The 22,831-nt window shown below is 27.2% G+C and overlaps 1 protein-coding gene across 1 annotated transcript in view; it reads left to right on the top strand.

Annotated features, from left to right (window-relative positions):
* Window positions 1–22,831, top strand: part of LOC101238541 (1-acyl-sn-glycerol-3-phosphate acyltransferase delta) — a 53,063-nt gene that overhangs the window by 8,285 nt on the left and 21,947 nt on the right. Inside the window, exons 2-5 of the mRNA XM_065792514.1 lie at window positions 1,541–1,710; window positions 4,760–4,932; window positions 5,022–5,183; window positions 5,275–5,428. Of these exons, the coding sequence (XP_065648586.1) occupies window positions 1,541–1,710; window positions 4,760–4,932; window positions 5,022–5,183; window positions 5,275–5,428 (659 nt within the window). The remainder of the gene's footprint in view (window positions 1–1,540; window positions 1,711–4,759; window positions 4,933–5,021; window positions 5,184–5,274; window positions 5,429–22,831) is intronic.

Genomic DNA, 22,831 nt, shown 5'->3' with positions numbered 1-22,831 from the left:
CAATCGAAAAATGCTTATCACAAAATCCTTATCTCTTTTAAACATAGTAACATACTTCTACTACTTGTATGTAGTAACTTGTTATCACTGAAATTAAATGATTTATTCGCAATTCTGTTTTTTTTTTTTTTTTTCATACAAAGAATTACTCTAGTTTAAATATATTTTTGTCAGTTGGTTTTTAGTTAATTAATTTTTTAATATTCGGTTGTAAATCAATTTTTCATTAGAATGTTTTAAATGGATATTTGATTAGTTGATTGTAACTAAATTTTAATTTATCCTGAACAAAGTCGGTTCTACTAAGGTCAGTGTATCATTTGTGATTTTTTATGACATGATTTTTCAGCTTTATTTTTTTACTTCATACTTTTTTTGTTTTGTTTTGTTTTGTTTTAAAGTTTTTAAGAAACTTTTATTATTTATGTAAAGTTTTGTGAGTTTTATTTGTTGCCTTTTTATTGCTACGTTTGTTAAATTTATATCGGTAAGTCAAAAAATTTTCATGTTAGTCAGGGAAAATGAAATCAAAAATTGCCTGGCCACCCTGACAGATTTTAAATTTGAAATCAGCACATTTGAATTAGTGTAAAACAGATATTGGGTTTTGTGAATTTTTTTGGTGTTGTGCAGTGTAATTTAATAATTTTTTAAAGAAAAATATTTTTTAAAGTTTTTTAATCCACCTCACTATAATGCAGTTATACAGCCCTCTCATTTTTGGGGGTTGGAAAATTTGCATGGTCATAACTTTTGTAATTTACAATATTTTTTTACAAAATTTAAAATCTGTTGATAAATTTAAATTTAGTTTTATATATTAAAGTTGAAAAAACTTTTCATTTTGGATGATGTAGGGCTGGGAACAAAAAAGCATTTTTGGGCTTTTTTGTTCCCAGCCCTACATCATCCCAAGTTTTTACAAGGCCTCCTCATTTGGTATAGGTATGAGCATACTTAAGTTTAGAGTTTGCACAATGTGTGAAAGTGTCCTATCTGAAACATCAAAAAATCCTGCGGGGGCCCAGGCCTCCAATTTTAAATGTAACTAAATCCTAGACATTCTTTCAAAATTGTCTAAAAGCAACTGGTATTGATCCTCATGATGCAACCATGGTATCCTTTTCATATCAATCATGGTATCCTTTTCATAAAACATCTTGATGCTGTTTGTCTCAGCACACTCAAATTTGTTTAAACAAACCATACCATCCAATTACAATTGAACTGCAAAAGAATGATAATCCACATTTCACTTTCTTTAATAATTTAAATTTGACTGTGAATTTTCTTAATCCATGTTCTTCATTATATTTTATTTTATTTTTTAAATTTGTTTAAAAATATAACTGCAATGCTTTTGGTTAAATTTTATATAGAAACACTTGACTTGCACTATAGTTGTTTTTTTTATTTGTCAAAAATTATTTATTGAATAATATTTATTAATTTATTATGTTATTTAAATAAAAATTGTATGTGAAAACATTGTTTTTTTAACTTCAAATAATATAAGAGTTTTTTGTAAAATTATATTTAGTAAAGAAATGAATTTGTTGTCTACTATTTGCTTTACTTGGTTTATGGTTGTTTTCTGTATTAGTGGGCTGTTTATCAATTTCTTGCAATTATTAGTGCTACCATTATATTGGCTCAAAAAAGATTGGTATCATAAAATTATTCCTGGTCTTGCTTATCTTATTTATTCTCGTATGATATTTATTTGTTTTTATATTTATAAATTTATCATATTTAGCTAAATATATTGTTTAAAATGTATAATGCTAAATGTTAAATATGTATAATGCTAAATGTATAATAAAAACAATTCATTGTAGACAACTTAAACAATTTAGTCAACAAGCTACAAAACTTTTGTCTCATTAATTCTAAACACACTTTTTTTCCTGACTGGTATAAAACTTATTTATTGAAAATTTTGATGTTTACATGTAAAAAAATAAACATTATTTTACATGTAAAATAACTTAATATGAAATAAAAAACATTTTTATTTATATATAACAAAAGTTAAACTTCTGTGCTTTTTTTATGCTTCTGAATTCATAAAACTATGAAACACAATCTTTGTTCCTGGTTATTCTTTCTAAATATCTAAAGCCATTGTAAAAACTACTGTGTTTAGCACAAACTTTAGGAGACATTCTGCATATTGTTTTTAGCCTTGTGGTTATCTAGGAAACCATGAACAACTGCAATGAAATCATTTTGAGCTTTTTTGTCTGTTGCTCTCTCCATGATTGAAATCAGTCTGTCGCGAAATAGTCCTTTTTCTAATAGTGCATCTTGGTATCACGGCTGTCTAAGAAGCAGAGGAAAAAATAAAATTTTATGTAACTGTCTTATAGGCCTAACAGGATTGACACCAGCTGTATTTTAATTTAAGTGTATTTGTCTCCTTAAGGCCATAGGATTATGTAATCAATCCAAACTATTTTTTCAATTATTTTTACAATTCTTTTACAATTATATTTAAAACACAATCCATGACAAAAAAAAAATTCAAGTTTAATGTTTCTCTGTGTAACAGAGAAACAAAAGTAGTAATACCAGAGACATGAATAATTTGGGACATGCGTGGTTTCATCTGACAAGTTACTCTGCTTGAGTCTAGATGTCAGAAGCTCAACACTACACTAGACTTGTTAAGCCTAAGGTCTCAGATTGTTAGCTTTTTGATTAGGAAGTTTGGCCATTCATCCTAAACTGCATCTGTGATATTCTATTTACAATTTTTTCCTCACTATGTTACTTGCTGCTGCCTCCTGACGATAGCTGATTGATTATATATATATATATATATATATATATGTATATATATATATATATATATATATATATATATATATATATATATATATATATATATATATATATTTATGTATATTTATATATGTATATATATATGTATATATATATATATGTATATATATATATATATATATATATTTATATATATATATATATATATATATATATATATATATATATATATAATCAAAATTAAACATAAACACTATTTTTTTACTTCTTCAGTTCATTTATCTTTTTAAAGAGATAAAAAATATTGTAATATGCTTTGTAAATATTAATTTATTAACAATTGGCAATTGATTTTTAGAGAAGATAGATCTAAATAACAGATTTTTTTAAATGACTTTTTTAATGATGATTAATTGTAATGAAACATAAACATTGTAAAATTTAAAATGAAGATTAGAACAAAGTTCCCACTAATTAATTGTGACTTTTAATAAGAACAACAAAAGACACAAAATACTGATTAAAATATTTAGTATAGTGATTGACCGAAGTTCTGTTTTGGTATCAGTTTTATTGAAGTATCGATTTGAACCGAAACCAAAATTTCTGTTTCAGTACTTTTTATAAATTTGGTAAAAAGCAAAATTTCAGTCAAAGAACATATCGAGAATCATAGTTTAAATTTTGTATTATTTTAAATTTTTATTAATTTAAAAAAATAGTAATTCTTGACAATTTCCCAAAAAAATGTTTCTAAATAAAAGTTTGAAGCACATCATTCACAAATTACTTAACTTGTTAGTTAGTAAATAGCACATACACATCTGCTTCCTCAAAATGTGAAACATAATGCCGCAGACATAACATTATATATATATAAACATTTTGTTTGAAGAAAATAATTTTGGTTTAAACAGTTTAAATAGAATGTGAACAAGGATAATATTTTAATATGTAAGCTTTTAGTTATGTTTTTATCTGAGTAACTTTATTATTTATTATTATACTTATTTATTTGACTATTATTTGAGATGTTGTAGTGGTGTAGTGGTAGAGCGCTTGCTTCCTAAGCGAGAGGTTCCGAGTTCAATCCCCACCACGTCCCTGGTAGTACCGCGCTCGACTTGTTTCTCCGCGCAGTGGCCTTGTTCGTCAAGGTTCGTGTTTCGGAGTTATAGAGTTGAGAGAGGGTTATAACCACAATTAAGGTGCCTCCTCGTCTGTAGTGGCCTTCTGGGCCTTGGGGAGGTGAATTAACAAAAAAAAAAAAAAAAAAAAAAATTAGTTTACTATTATTACATGAGATGAAACAAAGTTGTCAACAAAATAAACAAAAAAATGTGAAAAAACAACAAATCTAAACTATCAACAAATGTAAAATTGCATTTTTAGATGCAATTTTACATTTGTTGATAGTTTAGATTTGTTTTAAAGTACATTTTATAAAGATATTAATTTTGTTTAACCAAAATTTTAGTATTAGCCGACATGGTATAGTTGTTAAAGGACGACATGGAGCACATAAGAACTTCTTGGAGCACCTAAATAACATTAAAAAAAAAATGTTTGCGGAAATGCCAGTTTCAGTTTTTGTATTGAGCTAGTGTACCCAAATTTTTAGTTAATTTAGGATTTGATGTATTTCCTGTTTCGGTTGATAACTAATTCAGTAGTTTGTCTTTTGTATATAGCTTTGAATTTTTTTTCTGTGCTTGGTTATTAAATAACCTAAATAATCCAGCAAAAAATTCAAGCTTTTTTTTTTTACCTAAAACTATAACAATTAAAGAGTTAAAAGTATTTTTTTTTTACAATTAAACTATAAAAGTAAACATTAACTTTAACAATTTGTAAACTAGTAAAGGTTAACTTAAGGTTTTACCAACAACGTTTTTTTTTTTGAAGTTTGTAAAAAATTGTGGAATACACTTTTCATTATGATAAAGTTTGTTAAATTAAGTAGTTTTGTTTTTAGAATTTACTTGGTTGGGAGAATGGTGGAATAAAGTTGACTTTAAGCTTTACGTAAGCAATCTAGATGATATTAAACATTTTGGAAAGGAAAATTCCCTAGTAATCTCAAATCACTATAGCGATGTTGATTGGTTAACTGCATGGATATTTGCTGAGAGGGTTGGTCTCATAGGGGTATATAGTTGCTATTTACTATTTATAAATTTCATAAAGCAATTTGTTTATAAATGATATTCTAAAAAATCATTATGTTTCTACCGAAGAGAACAAAAATAATATCAAAAAGTGAAACTAAATATCTTCCCATTATTGGTTGGTGCTTATGGTTTTCTGAGTCTGGTTTCTTGAAAAGAAATTGGCAAGATGATAAATCAAACATTAATAAGTTGATAAACAGTATGAAAAGAAATAATAATACCTTTGCAGTATGTTATTTGTCTTTTTATTATTTATCTCATATTAAATAAAATGAATCCTTTGTATTGCAATATTATAACTGTTAGTTTACTTATGTAGATTTTTGTAATGTGTGAAGGTACACGTCGAACTGAGGAAAAGCTGCTTGCAAGTCAAGAATATGCTGTGAAAAATAATTTCATTCCTTTAAAACATCATCTGTTTCCACGAACTAAAGGTTTTTCACTCCTTGCAGAAGCACTTCACAGTAAAGGTTAGTTAAATTGTTACATTAACGAAAAAAAAGCTTTGATTGTTTTTAACAAATACATATTAAAAAATGAAACTAAACAGTTTCTTTTTTATATTACTACTAATTTTCTTACATATGATATGTGCTTTAAAATGTTATTGAAGTTTGTTAAACATGTTATTTAAGTTTTTGTATAACATTCTTTGCTTTGAAGTGTGTGTGCATACATATATATATATATACATATATATATATATATATATATATATATATATATATATATATATATATATATATATATATATATAAATATATATATATATATATATATATATATATATATATATATATATATATATATATATACATATATATACACACATACTAGGGCTTGTGATGAAGCGAGCGCGAGCGCGTTCCGCTCGTAAAACGCGCCCGTAATTGGTATTTTCAAACGTTCTAGGCGCGATAAACAACGCTTGTTCAGCTTATAATGAGCGTATAAAATAACGCTCGTCCAATAGTTCGGGATTATTTTTTTATTTTTATAAAATATTTAACAAAGATTTTTAATAAAGATATTCTAATATCAAAGCACTGATATATAGTATAAAAAGCACTACGTCATTCTCTTTTGCACTAACGTAATGAATGAGCAGTTTGAAGTCGTTAATAGTCACTAATTTCAATCGTGCACGGGGAAACACAATGTGAATATAAAAATACGCAAATAAAATAAGAATAGAAAATTAGAAAACCATTATAAGAAAATTGAAACTGCAGAGTATTTTTAATCTTGTGAAAATATCAAGTAAGATTTATTTGATTTATTGTTTGTAATATTCCACACATCGTTTGTAATAAAAATAAATATTAATAATAGAGCAATTTTTAAAATTAGTTTTTGTTCATAGTATAGGTTTTTTTATTAACTATTATTTATTTTAACTCAAATTTAAAACGATTCTGTTGTTTAGAATGTTCGCAATCAAGGACGTTCGAAAAGGAAACAAAGTAATAATGTCAATATTTATTAAATAGAAAGTTATTATTCTTATTTATTATTATTTCAAATTATTCTTGTGTTATTTTTTTAAGATAATAAAACGTAATTTAAAAAAGAAATTTTAGAATAAAATTAAATAATTAATTTGAATAAAAAATATCAAGAAATATAAAAACCATTAACCGTTAATTAAGTTTACAGAGTAACATTTTAAAATACATATATCAAAACAACGAAGCAAAACTAAGTCACTAAGTTATACTTCAATACTAAATCAATAAGAAGTTGCGTTTTTGTTTGATTTTTTTTTTTTATGACAAATATTTAAAAATAAAATCGCGATCTGACAATATACAAGAAGTTTGGAAGTATAAAAATCTACTTCGTTGAAGTAGTTTCATGAGTGTGATACTAATTCAAACATTTTTTGACGAAAGAATTATGTAACAAATAAAAAAAGATATAAAAAATAAAAAGCTTTTTATGAGCATCGCCTTCAGCAATTTTCATGATCGCGCTCGCCGACGTTATCTCGAGCGCACATAATCATGCTCGATAAAAACATATTCTAATTTTACGAGCGCGATATAACACGCTTGACGATTTTCTTCATCACAAGCCCTGATATACCATTGACGGGATATTTGGATAAAACACAGCCATAGCCAGGTTTGTGATTGGGGCTGAATAAACTTATACATCCTAAAGTCAGGGTGTTAGCCAGCCTGATGGCACCACATATAACGCGGTTTCCCACTTGGTTTAAAATTCCTAAAGGTTCTTAAGATCATGATAAAAAAAAAAATTAAATCTGTTTCAGATTTAAAGTGTTGCGCTAGGCGAGTAAAAAACGCAATTAGTACGCACGACAAGGAAATGAATTAAGATTTAAGATTTTTTTCAAAAGTTGAAAAAAAAATTATTTTTAATTTTTAATTGACGTCTTGCTGTTTATCTTAAGTTAGAAAAGTTACAAATAAAATTTGCATATTAATAAATATTATAATTTAAAATAAGGTAATAACGTTTTTATATTAAAAGATTTATTAATAATTTCGGTAAAATAAGTTAGCTGGTAAAGTAAACCGAAAATAACAACAAATAAATCAAAAATAAAACATGCAATGAAACGTATTATATATTTTATATTTGCGTAAAACATAAACAAAGATAATTAAAAAAATTATTTTTTTAACAATATTTACAATAATAACAAAAAATTTTTTTTTTTTTAAATTTACAAATACAATATTTAAGTAGATATTTAATGTATATCTGTAAATTGAAAAAAAAAAAAAAAAAAAGATTAGTTTTTGTATTTAAATATATTTTTTTACTTAAATACCTAATTTACTAGATAATTAAATATGCCGATTAAATGCCCTCATTTTAAAATACTATAGCGTCTGTATGATATTTTGTTGACTACGACATATTTCTGTTAAATGATCAGGTCTGTGAATCATGAAAAGACGAAAAAAATAAAATGATAAATTTTGCGTTATCATAAAATATAAATGTTTAAAGTGAAAAAAACTCAGACCGTAGACTCTTTTTTTTTTTAAATCTTTTTAAAATCCCAATCGCTTTTCCAAATTCGAATAAGATTTTAAATAAACATGATTTTGAGGTAAAATGAACATCATAGATTAAAAATTTGATCTATTCCGATCGTTTATTGGCGCTTGTTCTTGATTGCAAGTTCTTTTTTGGTCGGAATTCTTGTATTTTTTTTAAAAATTGATAGAATTCTTGTATTTTGACAACTATATAAAGCTAATATAGGTCAGAAACGATTAGAACTAGGATCTATAGAATATTAAGGCACTTTTTGAAAAGATTTTTAACTAAATTTAGTTAACGCCGATGAGCGAAAGTGATCTAAAGACTCCAAAATGGTATTCTTTAAATTCATTATTATGGGTAGTAAAAAGGATTAGAAAATTATATAAAAAAGAGAAAAGTTTCTTCAAATATTAAAAAAATCTGAAGCGAAAAAAAATATAATATCTAAAGCTTTTGTTTGGACATAATACGCTTATAAAATCATGCTAATTTCAAATAAATAAGTTTATAAAATATAAAAATATTCCTGAAATATAAAATAGAAAAATATTCCTATGAATAACCAAGTAAAATATAGAAAATTTTTATTGAAACTTAATTGTTTTTAAAAAGTTGTATCTACTTTTTTAAATGTCAAAATGTAATGACCTTTTTTTTTTTTTTCTGGCTAACACCCTGAAAGTATATTTATTTTTATTCAAAATTCATGTTATATTTTGTATATATATATATATATGCATATATAAACATTATGATCAACATGTTCATCATAATCATCATTACCACCATCATCATTGTCATCATCGTCATCATCATTATTAGGCTTTAGCCTTCTTTTTTATGCTCTAACCATGGTCAATGCTCAAATGAGCTATCATCTCTATTATGATAAACAAAAACTCATTCTTGGCTTCTTATTCAACAAGTTGCATCCTTTTACTGTATCTGTCTCTTCATGCTATAAAAACTTTTATGAATCCAAATTTTTTCCTTGCAAATCAAAAAAACCTTATAACTCTGACCCATTTTCATATTTTTCTTTTTTTATACAACTTACAACTTTTTTAATTCTTCAGTTAACCGTTTCCAAGCTTTCTAACCTATCCTCTATTTTTGAGTAACTCATAACTTAATAGTGGTTGTTGGAAGTAAATTAGAGTTTAAGAATATATAAATATATGCCAGTGTCTTTTATAAATAGTAAATGTAAGTATAAAATTAATATTTTAGATTAATTATTTTTGAAATTTTTATATAATTTTGCTTCATTTGAGTACTAGGTTGACATATTTTTGAAAAATTTTTTTTTTGAAAATATTAGGGACCCATTAAATATTCAAAGGTCTTGAGGGACCCCTTAAAATATTTTTTATTCAAAAAAATTTTAAATCTAGTGTTTTTGTATTAGATAGAACACATTAAGGGGGTCTCTGCATATATTTTTCAAAAATGTTGTTTTTTGGGACACCCTAATATATATATATATATATATATATATATATATATATATATATATATATATATATATATATATATATATATATATATATATAGACTCTTACGCCAACACTTACGTTATCGACTTAGGGTTTGGTTGGGGCAGGCATTCTATCAATTAAGGAAAAAAAAAATTCCGGTCTTGCATTTTAATTTTTACTTTTTGTCAACAAAATATAGAAAAAAAACTTTCGGACAATATATAAGAGTTCTATATATATGCATATATATATGCATACATACATACACACAAGATAAGAGATAGCGAATTGTAAAATCTGGAAATATTTCTGTTCATTAAATTCTCAGTTTCTTAAAAACCGTGAAACACTGTTTTAATAATCATTTTTAATAATAATAAAAATAATAGTAATAATATGATTTTATGATAAGATTTTATATCATAGTTCAAGAACCATTGATATCATCATCAATATAAATATTTTTTATTAAATAACAGCTATAATATATAGTATATAAGTTTAGTGATCAAAACAGAGTTTACAGTTTTTAAAAAGCTAAATATTTAAAGACAGGAAGCATTTCCAGATATCACAATTCACAATTACTTAATTCGAGCCCTTGTATATATATATATATATATATATATATATATATATATATATATATATATATATATATATATATATATATATATATATGGGCAAATCCATTTTTATATAACTGTAAATTAAATTTTTAGCTGATTTTTTATGAAAGCTGTCAGTCTAAAGAATAAAACAAGCTAAAAAGTTTTGAGTCTGGCCAAAAGAGGGCGAATTTATTACAGAAAATGCCACTTAACTTACGTTACGCAGAAAACAAGGTAAAAAAAGTGTTGCAGCTTTTAGGTCGAATATTTGCGAACCATTAATGCGGATCATGTTAGAAATTTTTACAAGATGTTGAGAATTCAATACTAATTACAATAATAATAAAAAAAATGATCAGAGGTGACCGTCTAAGAAAGATATACTAGTTTTCTTGATACTAGGTTTTTAACTTATGTTACATCACTTACGCTACCTTGCGATTATTTTCGTGGAATTTTTATATCTATTATTTTATGTTAGATTTTTTAGAGTTATGTAACAAAAGAACGGCAGTTGTATTAAAGCTCATTCATTCAAAGTAATTAATAAAAGTAATTTTCAATAACTGGTGACTCTCTACTGACAGATTTTTTTGTTGATATTTATGAAGTTTTTAAATTGTTAACACTTATTTTCCGAAGTGCAAGAGCAACTTAAAAAATTACATTTGGTATGACAACTTTATTAATTTTTATTGAGTTATTCAAATAAGAAAATGTTACAGTTATTCGAAAATTTAACTTACGCTTATAAGTTTTATGCCGGCTTAATTTTTTAAAATGCTGCTAACTATTTATTCTCCCCTGCTGAATAAACGGGAGGGGGTGGAGGTCTTAATAAACGGGAGGGGGTGGAGGTCTTAATAAACGGGAGGGTCGGAAATTTTTCTAAAATCTAATAAACTTTAATAATAACGTTTAAAAAAACGGGAGGGTCAAATTTTTAAAAAGCTTAAAATATTTTTATTGGTTGGTTGTTCATATTTTCATCTAATATTAAGAGAAATTTTTTCTCAAAGTAAAAAAATATGAAAATATTTTATATTGCTTCAAAATTATTAAACGGCGAGGGGGGGTTGTAATAAGCTCCAAGGATTCGGAAAAAAATTAAAAAATTAATAAACATCCCCTCTTGTTTATTTGGCTGGCGAGAGTACATTCAAATCTTTTTAAAAGATTTTGATGCTAAAACTGCTCAAACAATTTTGAAAACACCAAAGTGGATAGAATCAAAATATTTAATTTCATTTAGTTTCAAGAACGTGAAAAAAGGTTTGTTTGCTGTTGGTTGTTTTGTGTTGTTGTTTTTTTTTTTTTTTGGGGGGGGGGGGGTGCTGAAATATGCGACATACTTTTAATGAGAGAGGGGTGCATGTATATCTGATCGTTTGTGACAGGAGGCAGGGGTCAAAATTGACAAATATTGGGTGACATACTTTATGGATGCCCCCTTTAATTCCATTTACAAACCATTTGTTTTAGGAAAACAAAAATATAAAGTGAATAAGAATATAATTTAAAATAAAAATGGTTACATCCTTTTATTTGTTTTAAATACTAAATACGTAACAGTGAAGTTTTTTCCGCTATGATCTGGCTCTTACCAACATAAAAGTAGGGGGATTTAGAGATATCTTTCACTTTTTTGGCTTGCTGGATAATTTGAGATAGTTTGAGTGCACAATTGCGCAGTGACTATTTTTCCTTTGACAAATATAGAACTTTGACATTTATGTCTTGAATAGCATTCACAAAATCATTAGCTGATTGGATTTCAATTTTTCCAGACTTTACTCTGTTGGTTGCCAAACGCTTTACAGTAGCCTTAACGCCATCGACAACTCCTTTGCCGTGCATTGCTGCAAAAAAATGCCAAAATATTAATCTGTTAGATTTTTTTTCAAAGTGCATTATTGCGCTCATCACGACTTTATTTTTAAACTGCGATGTAGCATTATCGCTAAAAATGTGAATTTTTTGGGTATTAAATGAAATAAACTCCAATAACTTATCCAAATTTGCAATTAAGGAGGTCTTTGTGTGATCCAGAGAGTCAGATGCAAAGGTGAAAGTTTTAAGATTTTTTTGCCAGATAGCTGCAGTTAAAAGAGAAATTTGATTTTGCCCATAGTGTGCTGCTTGAGGCTCATTCTGACTAAAACACTTAAAATTTTCTGCATAGTCAACCTGAATAGTAGCAACATTCAATGATGGATTCACGGATTTAGTAATGCTTAGTTTAAAACATTTAGATTGGTTACCCTTGATATTGGCATGAGTTGTGAATTTTTCTCTCATACTCATAATGTGAACAATCAATTCTTTACCACTTCCAAACTTTTTAACTTTTTCGATTACAGCGTAACGCTTTTCATTTGGTTTCTGCCATTGGTACCAACTTGTTTTAAAGTTAAGGGGTTCAATGGTGGCCAGGAATTGCTGGAAAAACTTTAGATCTTTGCATTTGTTGCATTTGTTGCATTTATTGTAGAAACAATCATTTAATGAGTCCTTACAAACAAAATTTTGAGACATATCTTTCCCAATTTTATTGTTAGACAACAGTAAACGATCAACTTTCACCAAGAAATCCAAAGCAAATTGCATATTTTCGTGGTAAGTACAAACGCATATATTATGAGGCAAATTTGCGATAGATCGAACGTTTACTGGTCGTAGTTCACAAAACCTGCTTAATCCAATCTTGATATCTAAGTGATCATGTTTAAAAAGCTGGTACACTTCTTTCATGGTTAAAAGAAGGTGACAAACTTGGATCTTAATCTTCTTTCCATTTTCAATTACCGATACAAAGTCCCTAACATTTGGAGACAGTTGACTAATATCATCTTCGCAGTAGAACCTTTTTACTTTTATTTCTACTTCAGTTAAAGCTGGATTATTCACGCTATTTAATGGAAGAGTAGTTTCTTTGTTAAATAATCCATTCAGCAATGTGGCTAGGACTTCGTAACGTTGTGCGGGATCTTTGGGCAATGATTTTTGGACTTTCTTGAGCAATTTCTCTTTTGTTTGAACACTCATAATAATAGAAAAATTAACTGTTTTTCCACAATCTTTCTTTTTGATTCGATACTTTCGGACTCTTTCCTTTATTTTTTCTCTTTCTTTCTTTCATTTTTTTTCCGGATCTTGTTTTATTTGTTGACAATGAGCTTTTTGGTGACCAGCATTCATATATTTTTTCTGTTCGGAATCACGCTGGCAATAAGCAGCTTGATAAGTTTTAACTCTCTGTTTAGAACTTTTAGCCATTTTAAAATGCAAAGCAAATTTTGCTAAGTTTTGCTTGAATAACTTTTAATTAATCAAATCTTATTGACGTATAAAGAATTTTTTTGTTTTTTTCAAACCCCTTGGGAGTTGCGATGAAAAAACGTAAACTTTTTCATCGCAACTCCTTTCGTAAAGTTTTAAACATAAAAAAAAACTTTCGTAAAGTTTTTTTTATGTTAAAAAACTTTACGAAAAAAGCGCTAAAACTTTTGTAAATAAATGTAGTTTTAACTTACGTTACACAAATTCAAAATTAAAATATGCCTTAACTAAGCATCGTTATTCAAAAATCTTAATGTATAAATAAAAGATTTAATATTCTTTCACATATAATATTACAAAATTTAAGTTTTCAAATTAAATTTTAGAAAAAACAAAACTTGATCATGTTTTTGTTAACTTACGTTACATGAAAATTGCAAAAGTTATTTTATTATTTTTTTTGAAATATATTTATTTTTTAAAGAAAAAAATCTGACCAACAAGAAATTGAACATCTAAGCTCCATTATCACTTTAAAATATTTCGGAATATACAAAAAAAATCATGGGTAAAATAACATTTTACAGTGGTACTTTTTTAACATGCATCAATGAGAAAAACCATAATTTTCGGAACCATAAAAATGACTTAAATACATTTATTTTAGAACTAAAGGTGTATTTTAAATAAACTTTCATGTGTCTACATCAATATTCATTTGTTAAAAACTCACAAAAAAGAGTTTAAAATTTGACTACTTTTTCAGTTTCCGCCGTGGAATTGCCCTTATATATATATATATATATATATATATTATATATATATATATATATATATATATATATATATATATATATGTATATATATATGTATATGCATATATATATGTATATGCATATATATATATATATATATATATTATATATATATATATATATATATATATATTAAGGTGGTTCTAAAAACAACTTTTTCTGAAAATGACTGCTGGAACCCCCTGAATATGTTGTATATAATTAAAAAAATGCTAGATTTAAGAAATTTTTGAATAAAAAATATTTTAAGGGATTGATATAATTAAATTTTAATTTAGATTATTTTTAGATTTATTTTAGTAAACAAAAAGTTACGTTTTTTAACTAAAAATGAAAAATAGGGAATTTAACAAGATTTTTTGATTATAATTTTTTTTATCTATGTTTTTTTATAAAATGAATAATATTTTAATAATTTTTATATAACTTCCCTTCATTTGAGACCCAACATGACATAATTTTGAAAAACTTTTTTTTAATAATATTAGGGACCTATATAATGTTCGAGGGTCAGTAGCAACCCTTAAAATATTTTTTATTCAAAAATTTCTTAAATCTAGCATTTTTTTAAAAAATCTTGTTAAATTCCCTATTTTTCATTTTTAGTTAAAAAACGTAACTTTTTGTTTACTAAAATAAATCTAAAAATAATCTAAATTAAAATTTAATTATATCAATCCCTTAAAATATTTTTTATTCAAAAATTTCTTAAATCTAGCATTTTTTTAATTATATACAACATATTCAGGGGGTGCCAGCAGTCATTTTCAGAAAAAGTTGTTTTTAGAACCACCTTAATATATATATATATATATATATATATAGATAGATAGATAGATAGATAGATAGATAGATAGATAGATAGATAGATAGATAGATAGATAGATAGATATATATATATATATATATATATATATATATATATATATATATATATATATATATATATATATATATATATATATATATATATAAATTATGTTAGTGTATTCTACAAATAGAGTGCTCAATGTTCTTAAAGAACAGAGCAATAATAAATAAATTAGTAAAAAACACTATATATGTATATATATATTAACCTAACTACTAATCAATTTCCATTCCATTTTAATTTGTTTTTAGTTAGCTAATAGTTGTGAAATAGTAATATGTTCAATGTTGTTTAAAATATTTGTTTATGTGATAATGTGCATTATTTATATATTTAGAAAAATATAAAATTAAAAATTGATATAAAAATATATATAATATTATGAAATATATTAGAACAGCTGTGTATGTGAGTAATTTATTAGTTAGGCTAGAGAGATATGAAGTAAATTAATATAGTTATTTTTAGCTGTTAGGTTTGTAGTGAGCTTTGTAATTTTTTAATAAGAATTTATTTTCATGGCGGCACTTTGATATAATTTCGGTTCTTTTATTTAGTAGTTCCTCAGGTTTTGGATACGATCTAATAGCAAACATCTCACACAGGCATAACAGGGACCTTTTGGAAATATTTGAATAAGGGGCACAAACTTGAGAATAGATCATGTTAGTATAGGGGTTTCGTTAAAATTGTTTTTCAAATCCCAGTAATTTGATAGGGGAGTAGACTTTTTGTATTTAACATTACTGAATGATTATTTGTGGTTGTTATATCTGGTTTTCCACTCACCTCCTTTAATCCGATATAAACTTTGTTGAGGTGGTTTTTTGCTGCAACGATGCATTTGTATATAATGTTTGTGGACTTGTGCACTTACCATTCAGGGGGCATTCTGCTTTGTTTCGACAATTGCACTTAGGGCCATTATTTCCAATTGTTGGGAAGATAATTTTTTCGTTGTGGTTTTTAACGAAACTCTTATACTCACATGGTCTATTCTCCAGTCTGTATCCCAATATATATATATATATATATATATATATATATATATATATATATATATATATATATATATATATATATATATATATATATATATATATTGGGGTACCTGCTGCCTTGTAGGATACGCTTTTTTAGGCTAAGGCTAGAAGAAGCCAACTCTAACTTAAAACACCCCTGTCTTGGGACTCTTGGTTGAGTAAAGGCTTGAGATTGTATCTCGATAAAAATACTCATCTTGGGTAGATGTTAAATGCATCCGGCTACTGTCTTGTAAAAGGCGTCCTAGGTGAAGACTTTAGAGGTAGACAGATTCTATCTGTTGACCAGCTTTGTACCCCTTCTTCATCTATTAGGCTAGCGTAGATGTATTTATAATACATTGTAGTGATGTACCATCAGCAAATGCTGATTGTGGCTAATAATATGTTTCATGTATTTATTTAAGGGTATTATAATAATATTAGGGATTTAAATTACATATTTAACATGTACCTATTCATCAGAAGTGATTCGACCTACTAGCCTATGCTTTTGATAAGCAGCAACTAATTAATCGGCTTTACTATTGGCCAATTAATCGGCTGACGGCATTGGTTGATTAATTGGCATTGGCCGATGCATCGGCATTGGCTAATAAGCCAAACCAAACTGGTGCATATGCACACCTTATATATGCAAATTGCATACCTAATATTAAGATATTACCTTTATATACATACATTAAACCCTATCATTAGCCTCAATCGGCCTTTGCCGATGGCACATCACTATGTTTCCAGTTTTGGATGTCGAATGCTAGATCTCCTTGGTTTATCGCATGGGTTTTGCTTGTGTCTATTTTTATGACTAAGCAACTCATTCTATTATCTCCAAATAAAGGTACAACTCTAAAACTCTGTTTTATGGTTCTGAGGCCGGCTGGTAGTTACGTTTTCCAAACTCTGTGGTAGCTCTCAGAGAGGCTGATTCCATCAACAGCTGTAAAATATCAGAGTAATAACAGTGCCATGTTGCTTATGGATGGTGTCCCTGTTTATACTTTTGGTGTGCATTGTCAAAGCTGCATTAGGAACCCTTTGTTACGGCTTAGAGCTTATTAATAGGAATGAGGCAATTGCTTGAACTATTAAGTAGTGTACTGAGTACTATCTATGGTTTAAGTCATGTTCTTTAACAAATTTCAAAAATGACTAAAGTACCAAAAACTATAAAACATAAAAAACCATCATTATCACCAAGTTCTCTGTCTTTCATTTACTATTTTTTGTGGTCTTTGAAGTAATTTTTCTTCTGTTGAGTCTTTTATTTTGCAAAGTTTACCAGATCTACTTGCTCTTTTTGAGACTACTTTGAGTTCAGCTGTCTCATCCTGTGATCTTTGTGTTGATGGTTATTTTCCTTTAATTCGTAAAGACTCCAATAGTCACATGCTTGGCCTAGGCATTTACATTCGTAAGAATTCAACCATTTGTAGGGAACTAGGTTTAAATTCAGACTATTCTTTTATGCGCTTTTTCTGTTTACCACCACTTTATTGCCTTTCTCTTTGTTCTATATCATTCTCCTTCATCTCAAAACTACTCTCTTTACGGTGTTATTTCTGACCAAGTTGACCTCTCTATTTATCCTTCAGCCAGTATCATCGTTTTTGGTGACTTTATTGCTCATCACACTGAATAGCTTAGTTCTAGTGTCAGTGACTCTGCAGGTGTTAAAGCCCACAACTTCTGCTACAGTATGGGGCTCTCAGTCTCACTCAGTTTTTTTCAGCTAATCATTATCGCAATAATCTAGATATTTCTATATTTATGAAAGTAATGTACTTGATGAGTCATCTACCCTTTGTCTTCTAGGATTAACTCTTACTTCCGATCTTTCTTGTAAACCATATATGCTAATATCTGCTAATATTGCATCTCTTTATTGTGGTCACCACCTACTACTCTGGATTCTATTTTTTATCTCTATAAATCTCAAATCCGTCTTTGTATAGAATACTTTTGCCTTATCTGGGGCAGGTCTTTCTCTTTTAGACAAGGTGCAAAAAAGCATTGTAAGCATAGTTGGACCTGCACTTGTAGCCAACCTTTAACCATTATCACGTTGTCGTAATGCTGCTTCTCTTTCTCTTTTCTATAAATACTATAATGGGCACTGCTCTAAAGAGCTAGCATCTTTTGTGCCATCTACTAAAATTCATTCTTGTGTTACTCGTCATTCAACTAAGTCTCATTCTATTATTGTGACTGTTCCTAAGTGCTCCAAAATTATATATATATATATATATATATATATATTATATATATATATATATATATATATATATATATATATACACACATATATGTATGTATATATGTTTCCAAAGTTTCTATTCAGCACAAAATGTGTAAATATTCTAATAAATCAGACAGCTGTTTTAATTTCTGTAAAAGCCATTTAATTTGTAAATACCTGTTTCGACTATATCATAGTTATTCTTAGTTAAAAATTGCTTAAATAAAATTAGTAAAATTAAGTTGAACTAATAGAGACCTTATAATCAAAAATATGATTAAAAATACAATAAAAACATAATTAAATAGTGTAACAAATGTTTCTTAAAACCACAGTAAAAAAACCGGTAACTAGATTGAAGTGTCATTTTTACATGGTTCACTTGCTTATTAAGTGTCGGTTTTTTCCCACTCTATGTACATGTTTTCTTTGCACTTTAATATAAGTTTGTTGCCAAAAATTTTTTTGAAATTCAACAAAGTGAAAACCAATCTTACAATGACTGATTTACAATGCTTTTTAATGATATAAGTTCAAAATATTCGCAATTTTCAAAATTTTCCGAATGCAACAAAATGTTGACTTTGGTGTTGTTAATATAAAAGCTATGGATTTTCTCAATCAAACAAGTTGGATACAAGAACTTTAAAAAAATCGTTAATATCATGACTAAACCCGAGACTGTTGTTGTTTTTTTATAGGCTCTATCAATTGATAAATAAGTAACACTAGTCTCGGTCTTAGTCATGATATTAATGACCTTTTTAAAGTTCTCAAATGCAACTTGTATTCGTCTTGGTTGATTGAAAAAATCCATATCTCTTTTATTAACAATACCAGTATTGACATTTCATTGCGTTCAGAAAACCTGCAAAAGTGTCAATAGCAAAAGTCATAGAAATGTATTTATATCTTATATGTTAACACATAATGAGCTTTTTAAAATTTAAAATTATTTTAACAAGAAATTTCAAATAGAGTATAAAAAGTACAATACCCTTTTTTTTAATATTTTTATGTTATTTATATGCTATCAAAATTAAATCTTTGCTATAAATATGCAAGTTGTTTTTAGGAATTCATTTTAAAAAGAAATCTATTGTTTAAACAAAATAATTTTCTTCTAAAATTATCTTATTTATATAATGTTGAATTTAAAAATTTGAAAAGTTTAAAAGAATTTAGGGAACTTTTAATGCTTGCTTACAATAATTATAAATTTAATTAAATAGAAACTGCAGCAAAGTCCATATTACTCTGTGGCATAGCAAGAATCATTCTTGAAAATCAAACATAGATCTTGCTACAGTAACAATATCAGATTAAAAAATAATGCAAGTGAGGAAGAAAGTTTTACTTAAATTATTAACAATTTTAATAGTTAAATTTTTTTTGTAAAGGCGTCATTATTTTTTGTATCTTAAAAAAAGTAGAAACATTCTATCGCAAACATTGAATGAGTGAAATAAAAACTAAATTATAAAATAAGTTTGTTCTGTTCAAAGTGCTTTTTTTTTAAAAAATATATAATCATTTTCTTAAACTAATGGAAATATAATTCGACTTATTAAACCAAATTTTTTTTTCTTTATTGCAAAACAGTTTGAACAAAAAATTGAATGAAAACATAACATCAACCAAAAACTTTTTGAATGAAAAAATTAGTTATACTTAAATTTTAAGTAGTACGCTAGAGTAATACCTATAATTTAAAATTGAAGTAGTACAATCAGGAAGTAATAAATTAGTGAAATCTAATAGTTTTTTTGTTTTTGTTTTGTTGAGTTTAATAATTTGTTTTTTCAATATTATATAGAGATATTAATAAAAAAGATTTGCTGATTTGTCCTTACACTTTTACTTGCCTCAGTTAGCACAGATCCTGATAATGCCTACCTAGCTGACCCAAGAACGCCACTTATACGGAAAGATAGCGTACACATCAAGGTACCCTGTGATGCAAATTTTGAAATCTTTTAATTTTGTCCGTAGAAAAAAATTTAATTTGAATGTTCAAATTGAGTAAAATTTTGACTTCACAGTGCGCCAAAAAAAACTTGTAGAATATGAACCTTTCTATATAATTTGATAAAAATTGATGCAAATGTAGCCTACCCAGCTGGCACAAACACATCTTTCAGACGTTTTTCTTCGCATCTAAAATGTTAACACTTTTAGATGTCTAAATTCAGATAAATATAAGACATCTGTTAGTAGTCATCTTTTAGACAGCTTGAGACAGCTATTTTTAGTCGTTTCAAATATAAATACAATTAGATGTCTTATAGTTATCTGAATTTAGACGTCTAAAGGTGTTAACATTTTAGATTCTAAAAGCACGTGTTTGTGCTGGCTGTGTATAGCCACACCAAACTCTTGACAAAATTTCAGTCTAATTGGTTGACTGGTTTAGGATTTATGGCAGTTTTAGTTTAAATTTTGTCAGATTTTTGCTACTTATACCTCAAAGCGTTAAAGCCAATAAATCAAGTTATTTTAGCAGTTCTTTAAAGATGCTTACTGTTTAGATCAATTATGCAGCGCAACAATCTTTCTTTGTAATCTGGATGATTATTGTTTTGCTTATACCTTGACCAATGTTGATAAAAGTCTTGATGAGAAGTTTTGACAGTTTGTTCACTATTGGGCCCCAAGGGGGATCCTTTGTGACCGATAAAATCCTTGATGTGGTAGACGACAGCATGAATTTTAGGTGTTACACTTGCACCAGTTATCATTAAGTAATACCTTTTGAAATTTTCAATTTTTTCAGCGAGATCCGGCTGAAGGATGTATCCAAAGCAAGCCTTCACAACTAAATTGAAGTTTTTGAATGCTTCAATTATGCACAAAATGTTGGGAACCATGTTTGTACCAGCAAGTTGCTGCAGCACCTCCACATTTTTAAGAAGTTTCCTGCATTCATTTCTCTCAAACTGGCCCCCATGGTATGGGCTCAGTTGAATCTGGAGAGCCACTGGCCACTTAACAGCTTCTATAGTTACAATAAACTTGTTTATAAACAAGTTTATTGTAACTATAAAATATCTATGTTTTGGTTTTAGGTCAAAGTAGTACTCAGCCACCATCAAGCACTCCAAAATTGACCACTATATCCCTTTTTACCAACTGGCAGTCATTTTACCAGGTTTTGCACTTTTTTTAGCATTTTTGGATGTAGTTTATACCTTAGGAAATGTTGATATGTTCATGCTATGCATTCATGACCAGGAGGCCATGGCCTACCCACTTTTTTTTTGAGGACCTTTTGTTTGAGAAATTTAGGCTCTTTTTTTAGAAATATTATTTTTTATTTAGAAATAGAGGAGTTGCCGTCCCCCTCCCCCTCCTCTCCCCAGCCCTTGCTTTTAAAGCCGTGTCGACGGATTCAAACCTTGCTTTAAGTAGCAAATCAATATTTTGGTCTATAAAATGAAAATGGTACATGTACCAATAAAATATTTATAATAAAAATTGTTGGTATTACATAGTAGAACACTTATGTAACCATTATTTTAAAAATAGTGACCGAATATCGAAGTAATCGGTAACGCTTTGAGGTATAAGTAGCAAAAAACTGACAAAATTTAAACTAAAACAGCCATAAATCCTAAACCAGTCAACCAATTAGGATAAAATTTTGTCAAGAGTTTGGTGTGGCTACATTTGCACCAATTTTTATCAAATTATATACAGTGGTTCATATTCTACAAGTGTTTTTATTGGCGCACTATGAAGTCAAAATTTTTACTCAATTTGAAAATTCAAATTAAATTTTTTTCCGCTGAAAAAATTAAAAGACTTCAAAATTTGCATCACAGGGTACCTTGATGTGTACGCTATCATTCCTTAAAAGTGGCGTTCTTGGGTCAGCTAGGTAGGCACTATCAGGATCCATGCTAAACGTGTTGCCATTATAATCAATTCAGTTCAAATGTAGATCTTTAATAAAATGAAAATTGTAGTTAAAGAAAGAAAACATCTTATCTACTTTGTTTTATTTTTAAGTACATTAAAGTATTTAGCTATTATAGGCTCGAATAACTCTTTCCACTTTTTATTTATATCGTCATTAAAGATTAACAGTAAAAGGAAAAACTCGAATATAATATACATAACTTGAGGCTTGTAATATGATTTTAAGTTATTAAAAAAAACTTTTTATATAATGATGTCATTTACCAATTACGAAAGCACACTAATCAGATCAGTATTAAAAAATAATCAAAGAGCCAGAACTTACCTTTAAGAGGAAAAAAAAGGCTGAAACTTACCTTTGAGAGAAAAAAAGAGCTGAAACATTTGAAAGAATGAAAAATAGAATTAAAATTATGAAGTTTTATGTTAATATCTCAATAAATAATTTGTTTTGAGTTTAATTAGCTTGAAACTTATTTTTTAAGGATTATTTAAGATATGAATAGAAATTATAAAGTCACCTAAGGATCCATTTAAAAGTATTGCTTGATATTTTTGATAATTATTTGGCAAAACTGCCACAGAGTATTATGTATGT

This window comes from Hydra vulgaris, chromosome 03 (assembly GCF_038396675.1).
Source record: "Hydra vulgaris chromosome 03, alternate assembly HydraT2T_AEP".
In the NCBI taxonomy this organism is placed as follows: domain Eukaryota; kingdom Metazoa; phylum Cnidaria; class Hydrozoa; order Anthoathecata; family Hydridae; genus Hydra; species Hydra vulgaris.
The sequence above is the reverse complement of the archived record's forward strand: the minus strand, read 5'-3'. Positions and strand labels throughout refer to the sequence as shown.